Source organism: Mobula hypostoma, chromosome 3 (assembly GCF_963921235.1).
Source record: "Mobula hypostoma chromosome 3, sMobHyp1.1, whole genome shotgun sequence".
NCBI lineage: Eukaryota > Metazoa > Chordata > Chondrichthyes > Myliobatiformes > Myliobatidae > Mobula > Mobula hypostoma.
This window is the reverse complement of record NC_086099.1, coordinates 179,285,567-179,313,134: the sequence shown is the minus strand read 5'-3', so window position 1 is coordinate 179,313,134 and position 27,568 is coordinate 179,285,567. Positions and strand designations below refer to the sequence as shown.

The following is a 27,568-nucleotide window of genomic DNA, read 5'->3' as shown; positions in this document are numbered from 1 at the left end:
TTGTGCCTCCCTAATATATTTAATTATATTCCTGTAGAATGTGGTGGCATTCAGAATGGGGAAAATGGATTCATTTCAAGTCCCAACTTCCCATCGTCATACAGTCCTTTGACCCACTGCGCGTGGATGCTGGAAGCCCCAGAAGGGCACACCATAAATGTGAGTCTATTTTAGAAATGAACCAATGTGCAGACAGTGTCATCAGCAGTTAACCAGAAAAATGTTATTGGTTGGTACAGCATATATTGGGTGAAAGTATTATTTCATCTTATTTGTACAGGCAGTTGTCCACAGATAGGTATCTAACATCTGTATATTTATGCTAAATGAGGCTGTGTCATGCCTCTGAAGCACTGGAGTAATTTTGGAATACTGCATTTTAACAGTAATCTTTTGTTATTCCAACCTCCTTCAGGAATTCTATGAATTTCTGAATAAGGTTAGAATAACAAAGATAATTAAATTTGGCCTCAGAAAATTAACTTGTTTTAGGTGCAGCGGGGAGATTAATATAACCCCTCTGCAAAATAGAACAACTAAAAGACATACCATGACAGATTTTCCTCTTCATGTTCTCACTTGAATATGAGTGCAGGCTATTGCCCAGATTTTTCCTTCCCCTTACCATGGAGGTAGAAAAGGAGGCTCACCCTGCATAAAGCTATCCACTGTGATCTACTCTGAGTAGCTGAAAAGCAGTGTCATGGAAGATTTTCTTGTGCTCAAAAAAGTTTTGTATTAACTGTGTTTTTCCACTCACAGCTGAGCTTCAGTTACTTCAATTTGACATGTGGCTGGGACTCTTTTACAATTTTGAATGGTGGTTCCTTCGACTCACAAGTCATAGGCCATTATTGTGGCACCGTTCCAGCTGAAGCAATTGAATCTGGCTCAAACAAGCTATCCATCATCTTTAATTCTAACTACAGCATGCAACATGGCAGTTTCCTCGCCACCTGGAAGTCTGATCCACTAGATAAGAGGAACAATGACGGTAAAATAGTTATAATTTTGGAATTCTACTACAAAGTATATTTCAGCTCTGTCCAGTTTACAATAATTGTGAGCAGCTTTGGCCACTGAGAAAACCCTGAATACTTGGTATAGTATTCAATGACAGAATCTTAAGTCATTTATCATTCTACTTTTTCTTTTAATGATTGTAAAATGACGTCAAGCCTAATGGAAGAGAGCTCTTTGTTGAAACTAAGATGGATATCAAGCAATTTTTACAAGTACTTAACTGACTTCTGAGAATAGAAAGCAGATGAAGTAACCCAGTGAACAAGGAACAATCCATCCGAAGTGCATTGGCATGAAGTGGTGTACTGTACTGTTTTGACACATTGAGCATGTTTGTGACATCGGGATAAGCTCCTGACTCAACTTAATCATCAAAACATTGAGATTTGTAAGTTGTAAGAATATTGTCAACAATGTAACTTGCAGCATCTGCAATGGAATTCACAGCCATTCAGCTCCACTAAAATTAGTGGAGAAGTTGCTCATGTGCTGGATCTTACCTGGCACAGGATGCTTGTGTGAATTCCCCACCATAAATCATGCAAATCTCTCCCAATTCTGCACTGCAAAGCCATATTCCATGGGTAGTGTTTGGACAGAGAATAGCTTTAACATCTGGATTTCCATGTTTGGGTAAAATCTGGAAGAGTTTTCAGAGGATGGTGATGAAACACATCAATTCCTGTCTGAGAGACAGCTTCAATGTGCTTCACTTTACCTATTGGCACAATGGTCCCCAGCAGATGCTATTTCATTGGATTTTCACTGAATCCTGGCACCTCTGGACAGCAAAGATGCATATATCAGAATGCTGTTTATCAACTACAGCTCGGCACTTAATCCTATCATCCCCTCAGAACTAATCTATAAGCTCAAGACCATAGTCTCAATACCTCCTTGTGCAATTGGATCCTCGATATCCTCACTTGCATACCCCAGTCAGTTTGGATTGGCAGCAACATCTCCTCTGCAAGGCTGCGTGCTTAGCCCCCTACTCGACTCACTTTACACTTATGACTCTGTGGCTAAGCACAGCTCTGATACTAGATTTAAGTTTGCTGACGACAGCACTATCACAGGCAGAATCAAAGGTGGTGAAGAATCAGCATATAGGAGGGAGATTGAAAATCTGGCTGAGTGGTGCCACAACAACAACCTTTTACTCAATGTCAGCAAAACCAGGAGCTGATTAATGACTTGAGGAGAAGGAAACTGGAGGTCCATGAGCCAGTCCTTATCAGGGGACCAAAGGTGGAGGTCAGGAACTTTAAGTTCCTTGCTATTGTCATTTCAGAGGACCTGCCCTGGGCCCAGCACTTAAGTGCAATTACAAAAAAAGCACGGCAGCTCATCTACTTTCTTAGGAGTTTATGAAGGTTTGGCATGACATCTGAAGCTTATTTATTCATTTTGTATTTGCACAATCGTCTTTTGCACTCTGATTGTTTGTGTGCCCTGTTGAGTGTGGTCTTTCATTGATTCTATAATAGTTTGTGAATTTACTGAGTTTACCTGCAAGAAAACGAATCTCAGAGTTGTGCATGGTGACATATACAATATGTATGTTGATAATAAATTTAATTCCAACTTTGAAGTTGCTCATAGCTATATGGGAATTAATAATCTAGACTGTTAACTATCTTTCTCTTAAGTGTCAACATTTTAAAATTTCAGACTCCTAAATTGTATTAGATTTTGCTTTATAACTTATCAAGCACCTTACATGCTTTTGAGCTACGGCAGTCCAAAATATAACTATATTTCTTTTCTTTTAGGTTGTGGTGGCTTTGTTCACGCAGAGACTGGCTCTTTCAAATCACCAAACTGGCCACAGAGATTTCCTGATAACAGTGAATGTACATGGAGGATTACAGTCCAAGAGAGCAATCACCTTGAGATTACTTTTGATGAGAATTTCCAGATTCCAGATAGCACAAATATCTGTGAGGCCAGCTATGTGAAGGTTGGTGCTTTGTAATAAAACTTGATTCCAGGCTCTAAAGAGTCAAAGTAAGTTCAAGGCTCCCACACCATATGTTCTCTACTTAAAAGCAGCATCTTTTGCTGTTCAGTACATATGATCTAGAATCTACTGCTGGTTGATCTGAGTTAATTAACTTCACTGTTGCAATCATTATCTTTTCCTTGGGTAGTTCCTCTCTCTATTAATAATGAATTTGCTTCCCCTCCAGTTTTCTGAGTTCTGGGGTGACTTATGTGGTCAGTGAACTTTCCACAGATGGAGCTGAAGCTGCATGAAGATGTGGGTGGGTGGAAGTTTCAGAGCTGGGGTCCTCATTCTGCTTCCTACGCAGGGTTTCAGTACATACACAGTGCTAGAGGTTTTCCATACCATCCCGAACGTTGCTTCTCTGCTTTCAGCAGTCAAGGACCAGAGATTCTCAGAAAGGTGCTGCGCTTCTTCAAGGCAGCTTTAGGCATGTCCCTTGAAGATTTTTCTCTGTCTGCATGTTCCTCTTTTCCCATGCCAAAGTCTGATGCAGCTTGCCCAACAAAGCCAAATGAGTGAAATTAGAATTTCATGGCTGGGAATTTTAGTCTGGGAGACGGCATTGATATTAGTTTCCTTATCCTTCTAGTGAACTTGGAGAAACTTGTGATATTTTTCCAGTGCCTTGAGGTGCCTGCTCTAGGTAGCCTAAGTCTCAGATACATAGCAGGGTGGGGATCACTGCTGCTCATTAAGTCACGAGTCTTAGGCTTGGTCTAAGGTACTGGCCTTCAAATACCCATTTCCCCAATCATCCGGAGGTTGTGCTGCTATGTTGAAGACGCGGGTAACTTTCCTATTAATGTCTGCACTCGCTGAAATTTTGCTTCCAAAGCATGTAATTTTGCTTACATTTCCCCAGCATAATACAGTAGGGGCATGGTAAAATATCTTTGTCTTGTAAAGATTGTTGCCAGTGCATCCTCTAGTAAGCTTCAGTGACTAAGTCAGCAATGACTTGAAGCTCAGCCCCAGGCATATACAATGTAAATGTCACCTTCATACGGCAGATTGGCTGCAGATGTTTGGGTTACCTCTAAAATGTGGTCACCATATGTCGCACATTTCTCATGAGTTCTGTGGGAAATTTGTTGGAAGTGAGGTGCAATAATGTAGCAAGTAAAACTGAGATGCCGAGGTAACGATGTGGATTTCCTTAACACTAATCTTTACAGAGATTGGTTCTGTTGTAGATCTGATAGTTAGTATTGTGGCCTGCATGCTGTCACAGAGCAAACACAAGAAGCCGGGCACAACTTTTTGAAGCAGTCAAATTTGAGGCAGGCTTTCCACGGTCTTTCTAGACAGAGGGAGTCAAAGGGCTTTAACGGGTTTGAAGAAGACCATACATAGTAACCTGTGCTGCATTCTGCATTTTCCTTGGGTCTACTGAGCCTCTGGAAAGACAGAGTGTAACTCTTGATCACTGGGAGAGAGACATTCAGAAAGAGCCAGGTGATGCTGGGGGACTCTGTCATAGTTATCACAGTCAGATTTGTCTCCTTCCTTTAAATTATCACAACTACAACATCTGAGGTCATTCCTCTTCTCAATCATCGGTGATGAGACTTTAAATTTTTGATTGAAGCTTTTCACTCCCAAGTTCTAGGAGTGCGGACTAAGCCTACCAGATTGCTGTGGGGTGAAGGCAAGGAATTCACGCTAAAGTCAGAGTTGGAGTATTCTCTCAAGCTGGTGAAATCTGTCTCTTGATCCATGTTGGGTTTATCTGTGATTCTTAGCAGGGTGGAGCCTTGGGTGCTCGGGCCACAGATGGGTTTTATACCACTGAAGAACCCATCCTTGTCATTGGTACCATGCTGAATAGCCAGCAGAAGATATTATTCTTAATGGGATCTGGGGAAAGGAAGGAAATGGGTACTCAAATGGATGATCAGCTATGATAATATTAAATGCTGAAGCAGGCCCTAAGGGCCCAATGGCCTGCTCTTACCCTATCATCCATATTGGCTCGTAATATATCGGGCAGCTTCCAGCAGCATTACCGACACAAAAAGAATAACTGTATTGGCCAATGAAGTTAAGTGTCGAGGATCACTTTGAGGAGGAAACCTCATCTAGGGTTTTTAATCATCAGGAAAGGAGGGGAATGTTATTATTTGGCAACCATTCTAATGTTACCTTTTAATGAACGATGTTGGAGAACCATAGCAAAGTGGAACAGGAATTATAGTTAGGAGATTTTAAATTTAAATTTAATTCATGTGCAATTTTAGCTACCACCTATGTTCCAGAACATGTGATAAGAAAACTACAGAAATAGTTTGAAACATTTCTAATTGCATTCTAGATTATATCCACAGAAACAATAACATTGTTTAATAATTCATCCTGAAAAAACACCATTCAGTCCTCAGTTGCCACTCACAGTCTCAGATATTTGTTTTAGAGATAGCTATAAAGTCAGGCATTCACAAAATAATTAACATAGGTGCATTAGAAATTATATAAGGAAAAAATAAAGAGCTCACATGTATATCATGTATTTATATGGTGCATCAGTATATTTTAAGACTTTTTACAACCAATAAGGTAATTTAAAAGTCAGTTGATGTTGTGCTGATAGCGTTTATCTCACTTTTTCTGAGAGTTCCACTAACCTTCTGATAAAATTCTGGGGAATAATTTAAAGGACACAATTCCCATTGAAATTTGACTCTAGAATTGTCTGTTAGATAGAAGTTAAGCAACGTACAGTAAATCAGCAAACCTCTGTTATCAATATTGCAATTAAATGCTGTAATAGTATTCACAGTTAGACTGGAGCCTTGAACCATACAAAATTTTGCTGCCCTGTTATAACTGGTAGTAAGGCTGCTTTAAAAAAAAGCATAGGACTCTCTTCTTTGCTGAGATTTTCTTATCCTCTATGACAAGAACATTATTTATGATGAGACATTTGAGACAAACTATTAACTCACTTTCTTGGTAACTTAAGATTGCAGGAAGTCTTATTTCATAAACCTAAGCTGCAAAACATTTTTATCGTAAGACTATTTCTCTCCCTCCCTCCCTCACTCTCACACTCCTCTCTCCCTTCCTCTCCCCCCACACCCTCCTTGTAGAAAGCTGAGTAAAAAACAAAATGTGTTGATAGAATTTCTTAATCTCAAAGCTGTAACTTTATTAAGTTATAAGATAAGCAAAACAAGTTGCTTACTGTTATTCCATGAGGCACTGATTTAAAGTGTATTACATATAGCATGAAGATATTGTGTAGAAATCAGGCCAGCAAAGAGGAAAGCTGAGAACAATGTATCCTTGGCTTCTTCACCCTGACTCTAAGTTACACGATACATCGACATTGCCAAGTATAACGTATGTTAATATTTCCTGAAATGCCTGTACTTCGTAAAAGTGTTTGGAACTGAATTACCAAACAGAAACAAAGAAAGCTTTGATCAGAAGCCATTTTTTTCTACATTACAAGTATCTTTAATATGCAGCTGTTTTGATTGCAAACAAGTAATAACACTGAGTAAAGTAGCCTCTCGTACCTCATCCAAAGAAGACTAAGTTTAGTTGGTGATATTTCGAATTAGTATTAATATTAAACTGTTTAAACAATGCTCACTAAAACCAAAGGCTAGCTTTATTATATCAGCTTATTGATCTTGAAGGTGGTTAATACCGTTTAAGTAGGTTACATCTATCACCAAGACCAACCTACACAGCTCGGACTTTTTCACAGGGTTAATGGATATTTAAAAAAAACAAACAAGCATATTTTATGGATCAGCACTTAGAAATGTCTAGCCATGGGAGCAGAATATTACTGCACTGACATAAAACAATGCACTTCATGAAGAGAATGTACTCTGTGTGATTCGCTGGGAGCCAAAGTTCATTTTCAAGGTTGGCAAGTAAGGCTTTTGGATATTTAACTCTTTGTGAACTGGTTCCAGATTTCCATTTTAGAGTTAAATATCATATCTTGTTCTCCATCCTTCTTATTGTTAATTACTTCATATGAACAAAACTGTTTTATAGTTATTATAAGTTTAGCTAGAGTTGATTTTTTTTCTGATTTATTGCATGATTAAGACTTGTTATTGGTGGGGGAAAGGATTTCCTATTCCCTCTCACAGATACTGCTAAATTCCTCCAGCAGAATATTTGTTCCACTTTTAATAAAATCATAGTTGATCTGCCTGGAATAAATTGTAAAGCTAACCCTTTTATCAAGAGATGGATAGGTATTTGTAAAATAATTAGATTCAAATGAAAAAGGACACATTTAATAAGTATTACATGCCTTTGCATATCCATCATGTTTAACTGTACCATATAACTGCAAGATTTGATACAGAGCACGTAATTCAAGACATACTCTTCCAGTTTTTGTGGAAAGTCTGGGAAAGGAATGATTACATGCACCAATGATGGGTAGAAGGTCATAGAGTCTTCCTAGGGACTGAGCCAAGGAACCAGCACAGGCTGCTTGTGGAAGGATGTAAACTGCTGTGCAATGGAACTTTTGCAGGGAGGTTGCCATGAGTAAAAACAGAAAATGCTGGAAACACTCAGTAGGACAGGTAGCATCTGTGGAAAGTGAAATAACGTTAAAGCCTTTGGTCCAGCAAAGTGTTGCAGACCTGAAACATTAACTCTTTTACAGATTCCACAATCACAGCCTGACCTGCTGAGTTTCTCCAGTATTTTCTGCTATTTTAATTATGTTTCTGGGAATGAGTATCACTCTCTCAATGTTTACATGAAACATTGCATTGCAGTCCAACACCTTTGCTTGCTCCAAATATTGAAGCCACATTAACAAAGAATTGAAGGCTCCCCACCATGACAGTTAACCTTTTATTTGACATTTGTATTGCTGCAGTAGACAGAATACTATCAAATATGGCATAGGTCACCAACACCTAACAGGGTTCTCAGAGCAGGTTTCTGAATATGATTTTAACTTTGAGAAACCTTTGTGTTTTTGCTTTAGCATATAAAACAGTACAGCATAGGAACAGGCCCTTTGACCTATGATATTCTGATAAACCAAATAAATTAGTAATCAGATGGCCAACTGAACTAATTCCTTATGCCTACATAATGTCCAAAAAAGCTTTGGGGTTATTCTGTGATTACAGGACTACCTAGTGGCTGGATAACCCAGGCAAACATTGTTCTTGCAAGAGGGTTTGAAGATTGGATAGATAAGTTGTTGGATGATAATTCCTGTGTCAAATTTCTTTTTTAATGCATTTCACATCTGATGGACATGGAGTTACATTTCTATATGCATATTTTCTCCTGGCATTTCTGTTATTTTTTTTCAGAGGAAACTTACTAAAACCATCAGATTGTGTGGTGACTGTGTTTCTAGTTTTGGTCAGTTTAATTAAGATACATTTTTTCAGTAGTTTTGCGCAGCACTTTGTTAATGACTGAATATCTAGACCTTTAAATAACACCACAATGGTGCCTTCCGCATTAGTAAAAGTTGGTCTCTCATGAGCAAATACAGTTATTGTTCATTTAGTTACATTAACATGGGTGTGCATTTTCCTGGAGGTGAACCTTAAACATTTAACTACTAATAATTTTTTTTTAGTTGCGGGATGGCAGAAAAAGTAGTATAATTGTACAAGAAAGTCTTGTGCAAAAAATCCATATGCTATTGACAACTGGAACTAACTCTGTGAATATATTCGAGAGATTGCTTAACATTCTGCTCAAGTATTTTTTGTCTGTGCAATGCTTGTTTGACTACTGCTTATCAGACAAATTTTAAGCCCTGATATTTGACGACTTTGATCTTGAAGATGAAGCAGAAACTCTCGGATTTTATTTCCAAGCATGTTTGTGAGTGCTTACCTACCTGGTGATACTAATTTTTTGTGCACAGACCAAGGCAGGATTTTTAAAATCTATTCACTAACAGAGGGTGGATTTTGCTGGAATGTACATTGCTGTTGAACTAAGTAGCTGAAAAGAAATCTAGAAGGAGTTAACCAAGTCATCTGGCTAATTCCTTGTCTCACTTTATATTTGTTTATTTCTATAAAGGAAGTAATTAATTTCTCTTGCTAGCATTGATTTTTTTTATCTGAACATGGGAGAAGTTGCATGATCTCATATGAAACCAAGATACTGGGTTCATTCCACCATGGAAACCCTTCTCTTATGACCAGATTAATTGCCTCATCACAGAGCAAGGGGTAACAGCAGCAAGAGAATTGCATTATCAATCCAAATCAATTACATTACAAGGTTTCTGCTGAAGCTTGGCCTAGTATTTGGAAATATGTCAAACTAAGATTAGTGGACTAATTATTCAAACTGAAAGAATTATTTTACTTCTATATCTATAGATCTGGGGAGGAATTTCTGAAATTGATGAAACCTTGTTGGCGACTTTTTGTGGAACCTCTCCTCCACCTCGCCCTGTCATTGCACCAGCTAATATTGTGACAGTCCGATTTCAGTCTAAAGGCAGCCCTGGAATTGGCTTCTCAGCATCCTACACCAGCAGTAAGTCAATAATTTTTAAAAAGTTTTGGAAATATACTTTGATTTCTATGTAGAAGACTCCCAAGAAAAGTTTAAATATTATTAGATTTTTTTTTATATTAAACACCCGTATCTTCTCAGTAAATCTTGTTACTTGTCTTAACATGTTGTGTTTAGCATCATGCAAGAGCAGCAATGTAATTTTCCCGATCTCAGCAACTATATGAGAACAATTTTGTTGTTGAGTTGTTCATATCACTGTTGCTGAAGATGCATGCCACCCTTAGTCTTACTGTCCACTATATACAGAGTAATCTCCATTCTGGAATAACAAAAAAAATTGAGATTGCTGTTCCCACGGTAAGGCTCAATTGAAAATTGCAATGCACTGTGTCAGTTTTAAAAGTTCTGATTTGAACACAGATTATATTAACTCCAGCTGTGCTTTACTTTTATTTTAGGATGTGGGGCCAATTTTACTGCTCCTGCGGGACGCGTCATGTCGCCCAACTACCCAGGCCATTATGACTCTAACCTAAACTGTGAATACTTGATCAATGCTACCAGTCATCAGCTCACTGTTCTACAATTTGAGGCATTCAATGTAGAAGGTACAATTAAATGTTCTAATGTTTTATTGACAAATAGTCATTATACTTTTCAATTTGAACTGAAAGTGCAATGAGAAAAGACAAAAACCTGAAGAGAATCTGTTGTTTCTGTGATATATGGTTTGACATCATTACTGCAGGCTGTCCCTCGCACAGTTTTGAAGTATCTTTCCATTATTCCATGAAAGTAGTTCAAAGCTTCAATAGTGGTAATTGCAAGTAGGCATTAGTAGTAATTGCATTTTGTGAGTTTCAAATCGTAAGCATTGTTGGCACAATTATCAATTTAATTCCAGGTGTTGGAAATGTCACTCAGATCAGATAGAACAATTTCACCAAAGTACGGAGGTTAATTTATCATCTTTTAACCAGCAAGAAAGTGAATGACAGCTACTTCCAACATCACTTTCTCTTCTTGACTGTTATGTACCTTGGAGACCCCAGCCTCTGCTCAGTATTTGAGTGGTCTCATAACACAAGACAGTCCTTTGATTTAATAATCAATACTTAATGAGTAACTGCTCTCTTCAGAGGTCATTTATACTCACCAGAATGATCTTTCACCCCACATCTAGTGACTTTGCCACCTACATGCATTTCTGCAGAGATAAATCATTTCAGAAAAAAGACAATTCCCGTCAGAATCCCATTAGCTCCATTTTAAAGGTTTTTTTAAATCTCTAGAGCTTGTGTATTATGAGGAAACCTGAATTATACCATTGATTCAAATTATATTAATCAACTCTTTGTGCTGACCTCTGCATCCATGTGCAAACCCAAGCTGCAAATGGAGTTGCTCCAAAGATTGCTATAATCCCGTGACTTCCAATTATCTTGAAGAGAATATTTCAATAATCCAGTTATAAATCTTATTTTCTACCTAACCCATCCAGCTCAGCAATTCAAGCCATGCCTAACTTATGCAGACAAAAAAAATTGTCTTACTATATTTTTCGATAATATGATATTCAAGCCTAAGGAAGCCACCACTAAACGTAAACCCCCCTTGATTCCAATGTCCAGATGGTAGATTAGGAATTAAATGATAGAACTATTTTTGGATTTAAATGATAGTACTATTTTTGTTACAAATTGTATTACTCAAAAATTACTTTGATTCCATCCTTTAATTTTTAAGGAGCTGGCAACTCCTTAAACACAGCACCACTATAACTTGCATAACAACCAAACATGAGAAAAAACATTCCGGATCCCTGGATTGACGTTTACATTCATTCCCTAATTCCACATTTGGGATCCTCATGGTTCTGCCTCAGAACCATTTTCATTTCTTCCCAATGTGTCCTGATTTCTTCCTGAATTCAATTTATTATTTAATAAAATCCATTTTTTCTGTACCATATGTTCTGGGAGTTGAGAATTGGCCACACCAAAGGGTACTCTGTATTTGTTCAAGTCATATATTATTCTAGCTTTTGCATCATATAACCATTTTGTTCATGTCTGAATATAAACAATGCACTTTCCCTATTGTAAAAGTGTGACATGATGTAAAACAGACACTAGTCTGATTTCCCTGACGTGTTGTTCTATCATATAAAAACGGAGTTCCTCTGGTGATGAGATAATGTATCCCCTATCAACAGCTTGGGTCTGTTCTAAATTGAAGTGACAGGTCTCTCCCCAGCATCCTAGTCTGGATGCTGCCACTGAAGACCTCCCAGACTTACTCCAAATGTTGGCAGACTAGCGAGGGTCCTATATCCCTGTACCTCACATCTCTTTCAAAGGTGTAGTAATCCTTTCTCTTCACCACGTTACTCACTACATATTGAAGTAACGGGGGCTCTTGACCTATCACTGACATCAGCATGACCATTTCTGTGTACTGACCCTTTTGCAGATATACACTGAGATATTTAAGGCTGTCTGCTGCAGCATGCCATTAAGCACTCTAAATCTACCTGGGTCTGGTTGAAGTTATGTTTCATTTGGCCACGTATTAAGCTCCAATAAGAACAGCAGATGCTGGTTTAGGATCACATCACTGTCTTCCAAGTTGGTTAGGTAACTGATGGTGCCCCTCTTAGTTCAAGGGTTGGGTCATTTGGATCCTCATTTCCCTAGCAGTGTACCTTCCAGGTTAATCATTTTAACTCCAGTTTTAGGGAATATATCTGTACTGAATCTCATGCAGTTCCATCATATTCACCAAGTTTGTCCGAGTCACCACAGTCACCACAAAAGTTGTCAAAGGTTGCTTATGTTGATGTACAGGTACTCATTCCCATCATATTTGCTGCTCCCTAGAGGACAATATATGATTGCCTTTAATACATTGTGACTGCTCTATATATGTATCATATAAGCAGCCCCCAAATCAGAAGGTTGAGAAGTATAGGTACAACTTGATACCTTACATCCTCGTGCAAATTTAGCCTCTCATCTCAGTACACAGCTCTACTTTCTAGCTGGCCTTATGCACCTCAAAGCTTTACAATCTCCTGCCCATTAGTTTATGATGACAAAACACATGCCTTGAAGATAAGAGATTAAAAATTGATCATCTCAATATCATATCATAAGTGGTGAATCCAGCATTCCAGATGAGTGTTATTCTCACCTGATCCTTTCAAAAGCAGCCCCGCAGTGAATTCTCCATCAGTGGCTCAGCAAGCAGTTATCTTTTCTCCATCTTCTCTGCCACTCACTGACCTTTTTGTTCTACCTGTCTCTCTCTCTGTCTTGTTTTATTTTTCTCTTTGTCACCACATAAACCATTTTATAATATGCTGTTATTGAGAAACTTCACATGAGATCTGTTTCAGTACAAGCGCACCATTTATTTCCATAACTTGCTGACCCCTCTCAACAACACACATCTGCACTATGACAAACATATTAGAATTCATCCTATTCTTAACACAGATAAGGGCACAAATTTTCCAATCCAAAGTCATTGATTACCCTTTCTTAACTATTAATTTCCTAATTTATATCTCAAAGTCAGATTGGTGAATTTAAACCCACGGGGGGGGGGGGGGGAAGGATGGACATGGCATGGTATTGTAAAGGTTAGCGTAATACTATTACTGTGCTAGCAACCCACTACTGTCTGTAGCAAGTTTGTACATTCTCCTTGTGACCGTGTGGGTTTCCTTGGGGTACTCCATTTTTCTCCCACATTTCGAGACGTACGGGTTAGTAGGTTAATTGGTCACATGAGTGTAATTAGCCAGCACAGGCACATTGGGCCAGATGGTTCTGTTTCTGTGCTGCGTCTCTAAATAGAAATAGATAAAAATAAAAAATAAATAAATAGATTAAATATATCCAAATATATGGGATATATTGTGACTTTGTTCTTTTTCCATTTCTAAACTGAAAACAAGTCCTATTTTTAGACTGGCAGGTTTGCTCAGGGGTTATCCCTCTTTTCCAATTCATTCTCCATTGTCTGGCATGCAGAATGAAAGTGTTGTTAGTTAAAGGTGTTAATTTCTCTGCAGTGATCCATACAGGCAGCATTTCAAGCATATTACAATATATCAATTATTTTACTTTGGCTTACACTAAGAGAGTTTTAAAAAATTTAGACTAGATGAAACAAAAGCAGTTTGCCATTGTAACCAAATCAAAACACCATTTTAAAAGCTCCATTAACTAAGAACCAGCTGCCATAACAGAATTTCATTGTTAAGGCCAAATTCTATATCTAATTCTCTTTTCTTTATAAAAGAACACATATCGAGGTCTACCCGTTATTTGATGGCAGCCAAATCTATTTCACCCCTATTACTCAATCTCCATTACTAAATCTTTCTTGACGTCCAAAATTGAGAGTGCTTAAGTTTCTTCCAACTAAATACAGAAAAAAAAATTAAATCTTTGTCCTAATCACAACTTCCATTCCCAGGTCACTGATGCCATGCCCCACTTTAACAACTGAAAGTGAATTAGATTTTGCACCCTTGAATTCATTATAGACCTCTAAAAGCTTCATACCCACATCTCAGTGTTGTCACAGAAGCAAACTTGTTCTGCCTTTGCAGCACCAACCAGTTCTGCCGCTGCCTCGTCTCACCTGAAGCTACCGCCCATGCATTTGGGCTGGGCTAAGTGATGTTGGCACTCTACAATGAAGTAAGGGGCTCAAGCATATATCCTGGCCAACACAATAGCAATAAGCATTGCTGGGCATCAGCAGTGGCGTTACCAAGTACTGACAAATGGGAAGTGGTGACAATCCTATTGGATATAATGGAAGTTGCTTTATTTGGCTGCCCAAGTCTCCATAACCCAGAGGTTACTCTGTCACAACAAGATCAACCACCAATAGCCAACACTGAGTTTGTATCATAAAAATTTCTCTGGACTTAGTTGATGTATATAACCAAAGTCAAGAAGGAGGCTATATCTAATATCATGTTCAACAGGAGGTAATAAGAGAGCATGAGCAGTCTGCCTTCATGTAGATCAGCCAGTGACAATGACCTGCACTCACTGTTCCAGACAGGATGCAGCTCTGTGCCTCACATCTTAGCAATGAACGGCTTTACCATTCAACACTAGTCCTGAGAGACGGCCATTGCACATTGTGTCAGTGGCTCATTACACACTGAGCCTTTTGGAAATGAGATCACATTATCTGCTGCAGGGAGGTCAGTGGAGAACTGAGCCTCATACAGCAAAGTACAACTGTGGGGAGGGCAGTATTTCATAAGACCATAAGACATTGGAGCAGAATTAGGCTATTTGGCCCATCAAATCTGCTGTGCCATTTAATCATGACTGATCCTTTTTTCCCCTCCTCAGCCCCACCCCCCAGCTTTCACCTTGTAACCTTTGATGTCGTGTCCAATCAAGAACCTATCAATCTCTGCCTTAAATACATCCAACGACCTGACCTCCACAGCTGTCTGTGGTAATAAATTCCCCAAATTCGCCATCCTCTGACTAAAGAAATTTCTCCGCATCTCTGTATTAAATGGACAACCCTCTATCCTGAGGCTGTGCCCTCTTGTCCTAGGCTTCCCCATCATGGGAAACATCCTTTCCAAATCTACTCTGTCTAGGCCATTCAACATTCAAAAGGTTTCAATGAGATCCCCCTCCCTCATCCTTCTAAGTTCCAGTGAATACAGACACAGAGCTATCAGACGTTCCTCGTACGATAACCCTTTCACTCCTGGAATCATCCTTGTGAACCTTCTCTGAACCCTCTCCAATGCCAGCACGTCTTTATTTAGGTGAGGAGCCCAAAACTGTTCACAATATCTCAAGGTGAGGCCTCACCAGTGCCTTATAAAGCATTTGCATCACATCCCTGCTCTTGTATTCTAGACTTCCTGAAATGAATGCTAACATTGCATTTGCCTTCCTCACCACTGGCTCAACCTGCAAGTTAACCTTCAGGTTGTTCGGCACAAGGACTCCCAAGTCCCTTTGCATCTCAGATTTTTGTATTTTCTCCCATTTAGTAAATAGAATGCACATTTATTTCTAAGAACATAAGAACAGCAATGCTGTCTCTATTGCATCTCTAAATGTATAATGTCATAATGAACCTTTGGGCACTAGGTCCACTTACACTCCTGTTACTGGGAACACATTCTGAGTGCCTGACTGAGGATTGAAGGGCACTGCATAAATGACAACCATTGTTGCTATTGAAGGGATGATTGACCCCTGGATTCAAGATCTATCTCAAGGTTCGACATTTATCCCCCAGTATTGAAATTTTGCACATGATAAAACTCTAAAACCATCTGTAATGTTTGAATGCTAATCTTACCTCAAAGAAAATCAAGACAGAAGCTAGGAAATGGTTGAATTCACACTACAGACTCAGAGTTGTTTTCCCTCCAGGATTCTTACTAAGAAACATTCCAAATGGCCTGTCTGAAATACTGCAAAATAGATTGCATTGAAGTCAAATTTGTTGAACAATTACCATAGCATTTTATATTATGTTGCAACACAGAAAAAAACAGTGCATTCATTGTTTTAAATACTTGTAGAACAGTATTAAAAAGCTTGACACTTGGCCGACATACGAGACTTGAGTGCGTCATCATGCAGCAGATCTTATATTCTCGAAGTGTGCAGACAAACCAGTAGGGAACTTGTTGACCAGCTGCTGTAAACTACAGTAGTAACAACAGCTTCATCTTTGGTGTTCCAAGGTCATATCACATAGGAATTTATTTATGGATTTAAGTAAGAAATTGGAGCAGAAATAGGGCATGTGTAATCATTCATGACTCATTATACCATTAAGATCGTGATTAGTTTGTCTTGACTCCTGCTTCCCGGCCAAACACTATATCACTTAATTCTTTGAAGAATGCTCAAAAACATTTTGAAACAATTCAAACTATGCAGGGTTTGAACTTCAAAGTTCAAGTTCAAAGTAAATGTATTACCAACGTACGTACATGTCACCATAGACTATCTTGAAATTCATTTTGTTGCAGGCATTTAAAGGAAAATAAAGAAATACAATAGAATTTATGAAAGACTATACATAACGAATACTTACAAACAACCAGTTTGCTAAATATGACAAATCATGCAAATAACAAGAAAGTAAATGAATAATACTGAGAAAATGAGTTGAGTCCTTGCTGGTGTGGGACCCAAGGCTCCTGTACCTTCTGCTCGATGGTAGTAGCGGGAAAAGAATGTGAGCTGCACCATGGATGTCTTTTAAATTGGATGCTACTTTCTTGTGGCAGCGCACCTTGTAAGTGAGCTCACTGATGGGGAACGCTTTGCCAGTGATGGACTGCGCTGTATCCACCATATTTTGTAGACTTTTCTTTCCTGGGCATTGGTGTTTCCATACCAAGCCCTCAGCCCGCTAAGGTAGAGAATTCTGTTAGACCATAAAAAGCAGGAACAGAAGTAAGCAATTTATCTCCTTGAATTTGTTCTGCCATTCAATAGGATCATAGCTGTTCTGACATTCATAAAGCTCACTTTCCTGCTGATAAGGCTTGATTCTTTACTTTCCAAAAAAACAACAATCTCATCACTAGATGTAGTCAGGTGCTCTCCTCACAGCTTTTCATGTCAAAGAGTTCCTTGACAATCAACAATGGTGCTCTTCAAGGGTGCACACTTAGTCCAATCTCTCGACACCCACAATTATGCGGCTAGGCACAGCTCAAATGCCATCTATAAATTTGCGGAGGACAGAACTATTGTTGGCAGAATTTCAGATGGTGACAAGGAGGCGTGCAGGAGTGGGATACATCAGCCGGTTGAGTGGTGTCACAGCAACAACCTTGCATTAGCATCAGCAAAACCAAGACCAAGCAATTGATTGTGGCCTTAAGGAAACGGAAGTCGATGAAATACACACCAGTCCTGATCAGTGGAAAGGGTGAGCAGTTTCAGGGTCCTGGGTGTCAAAATATCTGGCCCTAGCATATTGATACATTTGCAAAGAAGGCATGACAGCAGCTATATTTCATTGGGAGCTTGAGAACAATGGGTATCTCAACAAAGACATTCGCAAATTTCTACAGGTGTACCATGGAGAGCATTCTACCTGGTTGCATCACTGTCTGGTATAGAGGGGCTACTGCACAGGATTGTAAAAAGTTACAGAAAGTTGTAAACTCAGCCAGCTGCATCATGAGCACTAACCTCCCCAGCATCAAGGACACCTTCAACAAGTGATGCCTTGAAAAGGCAGCATCCATTATTAAAGACCGCCTTCACCCAGGACATGCCCTCATCTCATTGCTACTATCCTATAGAAGGTACAGGAGCCTGAAGGCACATACTTTGCATTTCAGGAACAGCTTCTTCCCCTCGAACATCAGATTTCTGAATGGACAATTAACCCATGAACACCACCTCATTATTTTTTCCTCTCTTTTTGCACTACATATTTAATTTAATCATATACTGCAGCGGCAAAACAACAAATTTCACGACATATGCCAGTGATATTAAACCTGATTCTGATTCAAAGACTCACAACTGCTGAGGGAGGAAATTTTTCCTTATCCTCTTGAAGACAGAAATTCCTTCTCAGTCATAACTACTAACATCTCGCCCTAAGGCAATGCTCTTATTGACTGTTGAAGCAGCCCTCTAGAATTTGCTATACAAAGCATAATTTACTCACTATTCAATTCAGATGAGTTATCAATCAATTGTACATTATCAGTCTGAATGGTAATGGCAAATGATATGATGGCTTTCTTTACAAAAGGTTTCAACTAGGTTGGGTGGGACAAGAACTAGAGGTCATGGGTTAAGGGTGAAAATGAAAAGTTTAAGAGGAACATGTGGGGGGTAACATCTTTACTCAGACGGTGGTGAGAGTGTGGAACACACTGCCAGTGGAACTGGTGGTTGGGGGTCCTATTTCAACATTTAAGAGAAATTTAGATAGGTACATGGATTGGAGTGGTATGGAGAGCTTTGGTCCAGGTGCAGGTTGATGGGTCTAGACAGATTAATATTTCAACATGGACAAGGTGGGATGAAGGGCTTGTTTCTGTGCTGTGCTGTTCAATAACTCTACAGGAGCAAGAATATCTTACTATTATTATACTAGGCCTAGAATTGGACTATTGTGTGCAATTTTAGTCTCCTTACTTAAGAGCTACCATAGTGGAAGTGCAATGATGTTTCAGCTGACTGATTCCTGGAATGCTGCTCCTCTGGTGTGAGGAGAAATGGGGTCAAGTAGACTTGTATTCAGTAGACACTGGAAAAATGAGAGGGGATCTCACTGAAATATATAAAATTCTACCAGGCTTCAGTTCACTGAATGCAAACAAAACATTCCCATTGGCTAGTGCGTAGATTGGGATGTTCATCCTGTCACAGTAACAATCTCAAGATAAAGGTAAGATATTCAACAGTTAGATCGAGAATCAACCATGATTATATTGAACTGTGGGGTAAGATCAAAGGACTGTAAGTCATTCACTTTGTTTTCTGTATTTCTATGAATGCAGATAAGGAACTGTGCATATCTCTACCCTGAATATAGTAAAAAGGAAAGAGGCAGCAGAAAAGACGCAAATATAGGTCACAAGAATAAACTGCATCTGTGAATAGCAAAAGAGTTAATATTTCACGTTGAAATCCATCGTCAGTACTGGAAAAAGAGAAATGTAAAAGAGAATGTTATTTTAGAAACAGTCTGTAGCTGTATTCAAAATGCTTATTGTAAAACATTTTAAGATCATTTTGAGGCAAATGATGAATGGACATTTAAAATGATTTTGGGAATACAGGGAAAGGGGTGCATTTCCTGGTTAGCTGTTGTTGACAAGTGGTGTTCTGCAGAGATTGGTGTTGGGTCTGCTACTTTTCACGTTATATGTTAATGATTTCAATAACGGAATTGATGGTTTTAAGACCATAAGACCATAAGACAAAGGAGCAGAAGTCAGCCATTCGGCCCATCGAGTCTGCTCCGCCATTTTATCATGAGCTGATCCATTCTCCCACTTAATCCCACTCCCCCGCCTTCTCACCATAACCTTTGATGCCCTGGCTACTCAGATACCTATCAATCTCTGCCTTAAATACACCCAATGACTTGGCCTCCACTGCTGCCCGTGGCAACAAATTCCATAGATTCACCACCCTCTGGCTAAGAAAATTTCTTCGCATTTCTGTTCTGAATGGGCGCCCTTCAATCCTTAAGTCATGCCCTCTCGTACTAGACTCCCCCATCATGGGAAACAACTTTGCCACATCCACTCTGTCCATGCCTTTCAACATTCAAAATGTTTCTATGAGGTTTTGTGGCTAACTTTGCAAATGATACAAAGATAGATGGAGGGACATGTAGTGTTGAGGAAGCAGGAAGTCTGCAGAAGGACCTGGACAGATTAAGAGAATGGGCAAACTGTTATGAGACGCTCAAACTCTGCAACGTATGGTTAGCTGGCATGGCCCCCGTAAAGTCCCGCTAATTGGCAGTGATGTTCTGGGCACCAAGAATTGAGTATTTAAAGATCATCCGAACTGAGAGTAGGTGCTCAATCATAAGCCTTACTTGTGATTTTGTCTAGTGTTTGTTTTGTGTTCAGTTCTCGATCCAGTTCAATACCATGTCTCGATCCTTACTTCAGATACTCCAGTATTTGGATCGAAGCCATTCTTGTCAAGGACTCTCATTTCAGCATGATCGAGCCAACGTGGACCCAGCTGGGTATCGGATCCCTTTTGTCAGCTGTGGCAAGCCACAGTGAGAAAATTTCAAGACAGCCTGAAGATACGCAACTTCTAGATCGCTGTGTGCCACCTATTGCAGGTGGGAAGCCTAAGTCACTCTGTGGAGCCAGTATGTCTTCCAATCCCGGAGAGATTAATGGTGACCCACATTCTTACTGCGGCTTTCTCATCCAGTGCTTATTTGTATTTGAACTCCAGCCACCCCAGTTCCCTTCAGAGCAAGGAAAGGTGGCCTTCATTACCTCTCTTCTGATGGGAAGAGCCCCGGCCTGGGCCAACGCGTATAGGGAATGTAGGTCAGAGATTTGCTCAAATTCGGAGGAATTCATGGTCAGCATGAGGAAGACGTTTCATCGACCCACTGGAGCCAGCTGAGCCTTGGACCAGCTGATGAACATTCAATGGGGGGATGGTCAGCAGCCAACTATGCAATCGAATTTCAGACCCTGGCCCAGGAGAGTGGTGGGGACAGGGAAGCCTTGGCCACACTATACCTCCACGGACTGCGAGATGAACTGAATGATGTCCTAGCATAACCCATTGGTGGACTGGAGGGAGGGTAGTGGAAAATCATTACTTGGTCCAGCTATTGTAAGAGGGTATGTTTGCAGCATGGTGCTCCAGCAACCAGCCTCTCCTGTGACCAACGACCAATAAGGCAGCAGCCTTCAGTGTGACATAACCCGGGAGCTTCTGGAGACCAGCCCACGGGACTGTGTGAATCCCAACACTGTCTAGTGGGGACCCCTAGGGAACATGAGAGAGGGAATCTTTAGTTCAGGAGATCAAGGAGATGCCTGAGCAGTCTGGAAAACTTGCAGCTAGGCTCCAGGGATCCAACCGTTAGGCCTCAAAGAAGGGAAAGACTCCTTCATGCTGCATCTTCTGCCCAAAAATATTCAGCACTTTTAGCATCTCAGCTGAGCAGAAAGATATATTATCATATTTCAAATTAACCTTTCTGCGCATTCTGTTACCAATCTGCCCTCAGTGCAATCTATTTCTAATTTTGCCATTTATCAGTGGGCCAGTTGCTTTGGCAGGAAATTGCTTGTACAGATAAGCAAGAACAACATAGAGGGCTAGCAATGTCAATGTTATGATTTGCTAACCTTTACTGCTAGAGACTGGAACTGCTTTTTCAAATCCATTAGTATTGACTTCTGGTTTTGTCAAAGGCCATTTTATTGACAGAAATTGAATAATATGCTACTTGCATTTTGGTGAGTATATGAATAAAATTAGGGATTAAAGAACAATTTCATTCAGCAAACTGCCAGGTATCAGGCATTGGCTTCTGTGCAAATCACAGTATCTGACAGTCCACTCCTTTTCTGAACCCACTATTGTGTTCAGAGTCTGGATGGATTTTCCATCTGGCCTTATGCCTTGGAGGACTGGTTCAGAGATAGTGACCCCATGGAAAAGGTAAACAAAATGCAAGAAGCAGATATACAACCATAAAAGTCAAAGATCAGCTGAATAGTTAGTGAAAGATAACCAAGTAAGGTGAGTACAATCTAGCTTGATAGTTTAACAACACAGTTTTCTCCAAGTTACTAGTAATTTTGGTGAACGGAAGATGTGATCTGTCTCTGGGTGTGTGTGTGTGAGAGGGGGGTGTGGGAGCAGTATATCATGGTCTTAGAAATGACTTTGAAGTATTGAGAAAGTATAGTATTCAAATGAATTGAATTGAATTGATTTTATTACTTGCATCCTTCATATACTGTATGTGAGGAGTAAAAATCTTTACATTACATTTTTTAAACGAGTAATGTGCAATTTATAGTAACTTATAATAAATAGTACGTACAACAGGACAGTCAATATAACATAGAAATACATTTGTATCAGCATGAGTTAATCAGTCTGATGCCCTGGTGGAAGAAGCTGTCCCAGAGCCTGCTGGTCCTGGTTTTTATGCTGTGGTACCATTTCCTGGATGGTAGCAGCTAGAGCAGTTGGGATGACTCAGGTCTCCAGTGATCCTTCGGGCTTTTTACACACTTGTCTTTGTAAATGTCCCGGATAGTGGGAAGTTCACATCTTACAGATGCGCTTGGCTGTCTGTACCACTCTCTGCAGAGTACTGCAATTCAGGGGAGTACAGTTCCCATACCAGGCAGTGATGCAGCCAGTCAGGATGCTCTCAGTTGTGCCCCTGTAGAAAGTTCTTAGGGTTTGGGGGCCCACACCAAACATTTTCACCTATCTGAGGTGAAAGACGTGCTGTTGTGCCTTTTTCACCATACAGCCAGCATGTACAGACCACATGAGATCCTTGGTGATGTGTAAGCTGAGGAACTTAAAGCTGTTCACCCTCTCAACACCCTCAGATCCATTGATGTCAATAGGGGTGAGTCTGTCTCCATTCCTCCTGGGGTCCACAACCAACTCCTTTGTTTTTGCGACATTGAGGGAGAGGTTGATTTCTTGATACCATTGTGTCTGGGTGATGACTTCTTCTCTGTAGACTGGCTTAATCTGAAATAATAATGAGGCAATCAGTGTAGTATCGTCAGCAAATTTAATTAGCAGATTGGAGCTGTGGGTGGCGAAACAGTCATGGGTATACAGAGAGTAAAGGAGGGGGCTTAGGACACAGCCCTAAGGGGCTCCTGTGATGAGGGCAGAGGTGGGGGAGCCCACTCTTACCACGTGCCAGCAATCTGACAGGAAATCCAGGATCCAGCTCCACAAGGCAGGGTGAAGGCTGAGGTGTCATACTTCCTTAAATTATTTTTACAATGTAGATCTGAAGAGAAAGGTAACTTTAATTGTCTGTCCTTGAATCCCCTGGAGAAGATGGAACTGAGATTTTTTCAATCACTAGTTAGTAAAGATATTCCCATAATTCTGCCCATAACTGAGCTCCAGTGTTTTTACCAAACCATGTTGATGGAAAAATGCTTTATGCTGTAGCCAAAGGTAATGTTTGATTTTGTGTGTTCTGTGCCTTTGTTAACATTTGTGTGATAGAGGTCATGAGATGCAGATGTATTATCAAAGGACCCTCAGTGATTTTCCATAGCAATTTGTGTGGCATCAACTGTGCAAGGATTTTAAGGCACTGAATAGGAAACCAGCAACAGTTTTTTATCCGGTTTATGTCAAGCTTACACATTATTTATTTGTCAAAGTTTAAAATGTTACCCGTGCTGTATAAATAACGCTTTACATTTATATCCCAGAAAAAAAGTTTAGAGCGAATCAAATTCAATTTATTGAGTTAAGGCACAGTTGGAAGATATTCGAGGAACACACACAAAATGCCGGAGGAACTCAGCAGCCATGGGATCATCTCTATGGAAAAGAGTACAGTCGACTTTTCAGGCCAAAACCGTTCATTAGGACTCCGTGTGTGTGTTGCTTGGATTTCTAGCGTCTGCAGAATTTATCTTGTTTCTGGCAGGAGGATATTCCCCCAATCCAGCAATGTCATTTTCTTGTTGAATAATCGTTGATCCTATTCTCTTTATTAATTAATCATGGGCCAAGCTGTTAATGCTACATTTTCGTTTCTTTTATAGATGATTCGGTATGTGCCAATGATAATTTGAAGATATACAGTGGGACTACAGCAAATGGAGCTCCTGTTGCTACTCTTTGCGGTTCTGTTATCCCTGGTCCAATCAGTGTCCACGGCGCAATGCTATTGATCTTCAGCACCGACAGTATTAATACACATCCTGGATTTGTGGCAAACTATCATTTAGCCTATGAGTAATCTATTGTGGAATTACCCATACAATTGTACAAAATTCTTGCTTTATTTTTAGGAAATGAACTCCCTATATTGTTTTAAAAAAGTGCTTTTTTAATCTGCAAATGCTACTTTGCCTCTGTAACCAAGAGAAAGGAACCATGCTTGCATCTTTAAGTTCAAAGTTCATACCGTATATGTCACCATCTACAACTCAGAGATGCATTTTCTTGTGGACGTACTCAGTAAATCCAATATCCACAATAATCAATGAAAGACTGTTCATCCGTTGGTGCAATCAATGTGCAAATACAAAAAGGAAGAAAAATAAATAATAATAATAAATAAGCAATAAATATCAAGAACATGAGATGAAGAGTCCTTGTGAGTTCATTGGTTGTGGAAACAGGTCAATGCTTTGACAAGTGAAGTTGAGTTCTAAGTAATTAGAGTCAGAGAGAAGTACAGCACAGAAACAGGCCCTTCAGCCATCTAGTTCATGTCAAAAGCATTTAAACTGCCTACTCACATCGACCTCTATACCCCTACCATCCACATTTCTCTTAACCCTTGAAATCGAACTTGCTTGCACCGGTAGCTCATTCCACACTCTCATGACCCTCTGCATGAAGAAGTTTCCCCTCATGTTCTCTTAAATTTTTCACTTTTTACCCTTAAGCCATGATCTCTGGTTGTAGTCCTACCCAACTTCAGTGGAAAAAAACCTACTTGCATATACCTTGTGTGTTGGCACATGGCCAAGTGGTTAAGGCATTTCTCTAGTGATCTGAAGGTCACTAGTTCGCACCTTGGCTGAGGCAGCATGTTGTTTCCTTGAGCAAGGCACTTAACCACACATTGCTCTGCGATGACACCGGTGCCAAGCTGTATGGGTCCTAATGCCCTTCCCTTGGACAACAGTGGTGGAGAGGAGAGATTTGCAGCATGGGCAACTGCTGGTCTTCCATACAACCTTGCTCAGGCCTGCGCCCTGGAAACCTTCCAAGGCGCAAATCCATGGTCTCACGAGACTAACAGATGCTGAAAAATACCCCTCAGAATTCTGTATGACTCTACAAAATCTCTTCTCAAATCTTCTACATTCTAAGGAATACAGTCCTAACCTACTGAATCTTTCCTTCTAGGTCCAAATCCAGCAATATACTTGTAAATTTTCTCTGTACTTTTTCAACCTTGTTTGCATTTCTCCTGTATGTAGGTGACCAAAACTGCACACAATACTCCAAATTAGGCCTCACCAATGTCTTATACAACTTACATCCCATCTCTTGTACTCAATATTTTCATTTATAAAGGCTAATATGCCAAAAACTTTCTTTGCTATCCTATCTACATGTGACGCCACTTTCAACAAATTATGTATCTGTATTCCCAGATCCCTTTGTTCTACCGCACTCCTTAGTGCCCTACCTTTCACTGTGCAAGACCTATCCTGGTTGGTCCTACTGAAGTTCAAAATATTGCACTTGTCAACATTAAATTCTATTTGCCATTTTTTACAGCTCATTTTTCCAGCTGATCTGGATACCCCTGCAAGCCATGACAGCCTTCCTCACTGTCCATTATTCCCAGTTTTGGAGTCATCCACAAATTTCCTAATCTCGTTAACCACATTATCATCCAAATCATTGACGTACAGTCGATAACAAACAGCAACAGACCCAGCATCGATCCCTGTGGCATGCCCCTAGTCACAGGCACCCAGTCGGAGAGTCAGCCATCTACTACCACTCTCTGGCTTCTCCCACAAAGCTAATGTCTAATCCAATTTACTACATAATCTTGAATGCTAAGAGACTGAACCTTCTTGACCAACTTCCCATGTGGCACCTTGTCAAATGCTTTCTTTAAAGTCTATGTAAACAACATCCACTGCCTTGCCTTCTTCCACTTTCCTGGTAACTTCCTTGATAAAATTCTACAAGATTAGAATTCTCCACAAGATTAGAAGGGGGAAGAGGGGGAGGTGTTCCATTGCTTGTCAGAGAAAATATAACAGCGGTGCTCTGGTAGGATACATTAGTGGACTTGTCTAGGGAGGCTATTTGGGTGGAATTGAGGAATAGGAAAGGTGTTGTGATGCTCATAGGGTGTATTATAAACCACCTAATGGGGACCGAGAACTGGAGGAGCAAATTTGTAAGGAGATAGCAGATATTTGTAGTAAGCACAAGGTTGTGATTGTAGGAGATTTTAATTTTCCACACATAGACTGGGAAGCCCATTCTATAAAAGGGCTGGATGGTTTGGAGTTTGTCAAATGTATGCAAGATAGTTTTTTGCAGCAATACATAGAGGTACCAACTACAGAAGGGGCAGTGTTGGATCTCCTGTCAGGGAATGAGATAGGTGAGGTGACGGAGGTATGTGTTGGGGAGCACTTTGGGTCCAGTAATCACAATACCAATAGTTTCAATATAATTATGGAGAAGGATAGGACTGGACCCAGGGTTGAGATTTTTGATTGGAGAAAGGCTAAATTTGAGGAGATGCGAAAGGATTTAGAAGGAGTGGATTGGGACAATTTGTTTTATGGGAAGGATGTAATAGAGAAATGGAGGTCATTTAGAGGTGAAATTTTGAGGGTACAGGATCTTTATGTTCCTGTTAGGTTGAAAGGAAAGGTTAAAAGTTTGAGAGAGCCATGATTTTCAAGGGATATTGGAAACTTGGTTTGGAAAAAGAGAGGGATCTACAATAAATATAGGCAGCTTGGAGTAAATGAGGTGCTCGAGGAATATAAAGAATGTAAAAAGAATCTTAAGAAAGAAATTAGAAAAGCTAAAAGAAGATACAAGGCTGCTTTGGCAAATAAGGTGAAAATAAATCCAAAGGGTTTCCACAGTTATATTAATAGCAAAAGGATAGTGAGGGATAAAATTGGTCCCTTAGAGAATCAGAGTGGACAGCTATGTGCAGAGCCAAAAGAGATGGGGGAGATTTTGAACAATTTATTTTCTTCGGTGTTCACTAAGGAGAAGGATATTGAATTGTGTAAAGGAAACAAGAAGGGTAGTTATGGAAAGTATGATGATTAAAGAAGAGGAAGTACTGGCGCTTTTATGGAATATAAAAGTGGATAAGTCTCCAGGTCCGGACAAGATATTCCCTAGGGCCTTGAGGGAAGTTAGTGTGGAAATAGCAGGGGCTCTGACAGAAATATTTCAAATGTCATTAGAAACGGGGATGGTGCTGGAGGATTGGCATATTGCTCATGTGGTTCCATTGTTTAAAAAGGGTTCTAAGAGTAAACCTAGCAATTATCGGCCTGTGAGTTTGACGTCGGTGGTGGGTAAATTGATGGAAAGTATTCTTAGAGATGGTATATATAATTATCTGGATAGACAGGGTCTGATTAGGAACAGTCAACATGGATTTGTGTTTGGAAGGTCATGTTTGACAAATCTTTTTGAATTTTTTGATGAGGTTACTAGGAAAGTTGATGAGTGTAAAGCGGTGGATGTTGTCTATATGGACTTCAGTAAAGCCTTTGACAAGGTTCCACATGGAAGGTTAGTTGGGAAGGTTCAATCGTTAGGCATT

The 27,568-nt window shown here is 39.8% G+C and overlaps 1 protein-coding gene across 3 annotated transcripts in view; it reads left to right on the top strand.

Annotated features, from left to right (window-relative positions):
• cubn (cubilin (intrinsic factor-cobalamin receptor)) overlaps positions 1–24,366 on the top strand; it is a 264,719-nt gene extending 240,353 nt beyond the window's left edge. For 2 of the 3 annotated variants that reach the window (XM_063044183.1, XM_063044182.1), the window contains 6 exons: positions 38–159; positions 763–994; positions 2,799–2,986; positions 9,376–9,535; positions 9,976–10,125; positions 23,832–24,366. In XM_063044183.1, coding sequence (XP_062900253.1) covers positions 38–159; positions 763–994; positions 2,799–2,986; positions 9,376–9,535; positions 9,976–10,125; positions 23,832–24,028 — 1,049 coding nt within the window. In that variant the 3' untranslated portion in view covers positions 24,029–24,366. Of the gene's footprint in view, positions 1–37; positions 160–762; positions 995–2,798; positions 2,987–9,375; positions 9,536–9,975; positions 10,126–23,831 lie in introns of those variants that run through there. The other variant, XM_063044184.1, reaches the window with a different exon arrangement.
• The last annotated feature ends 3,202 nt before the right edge of the window (positions 24,367–27,568 follow it).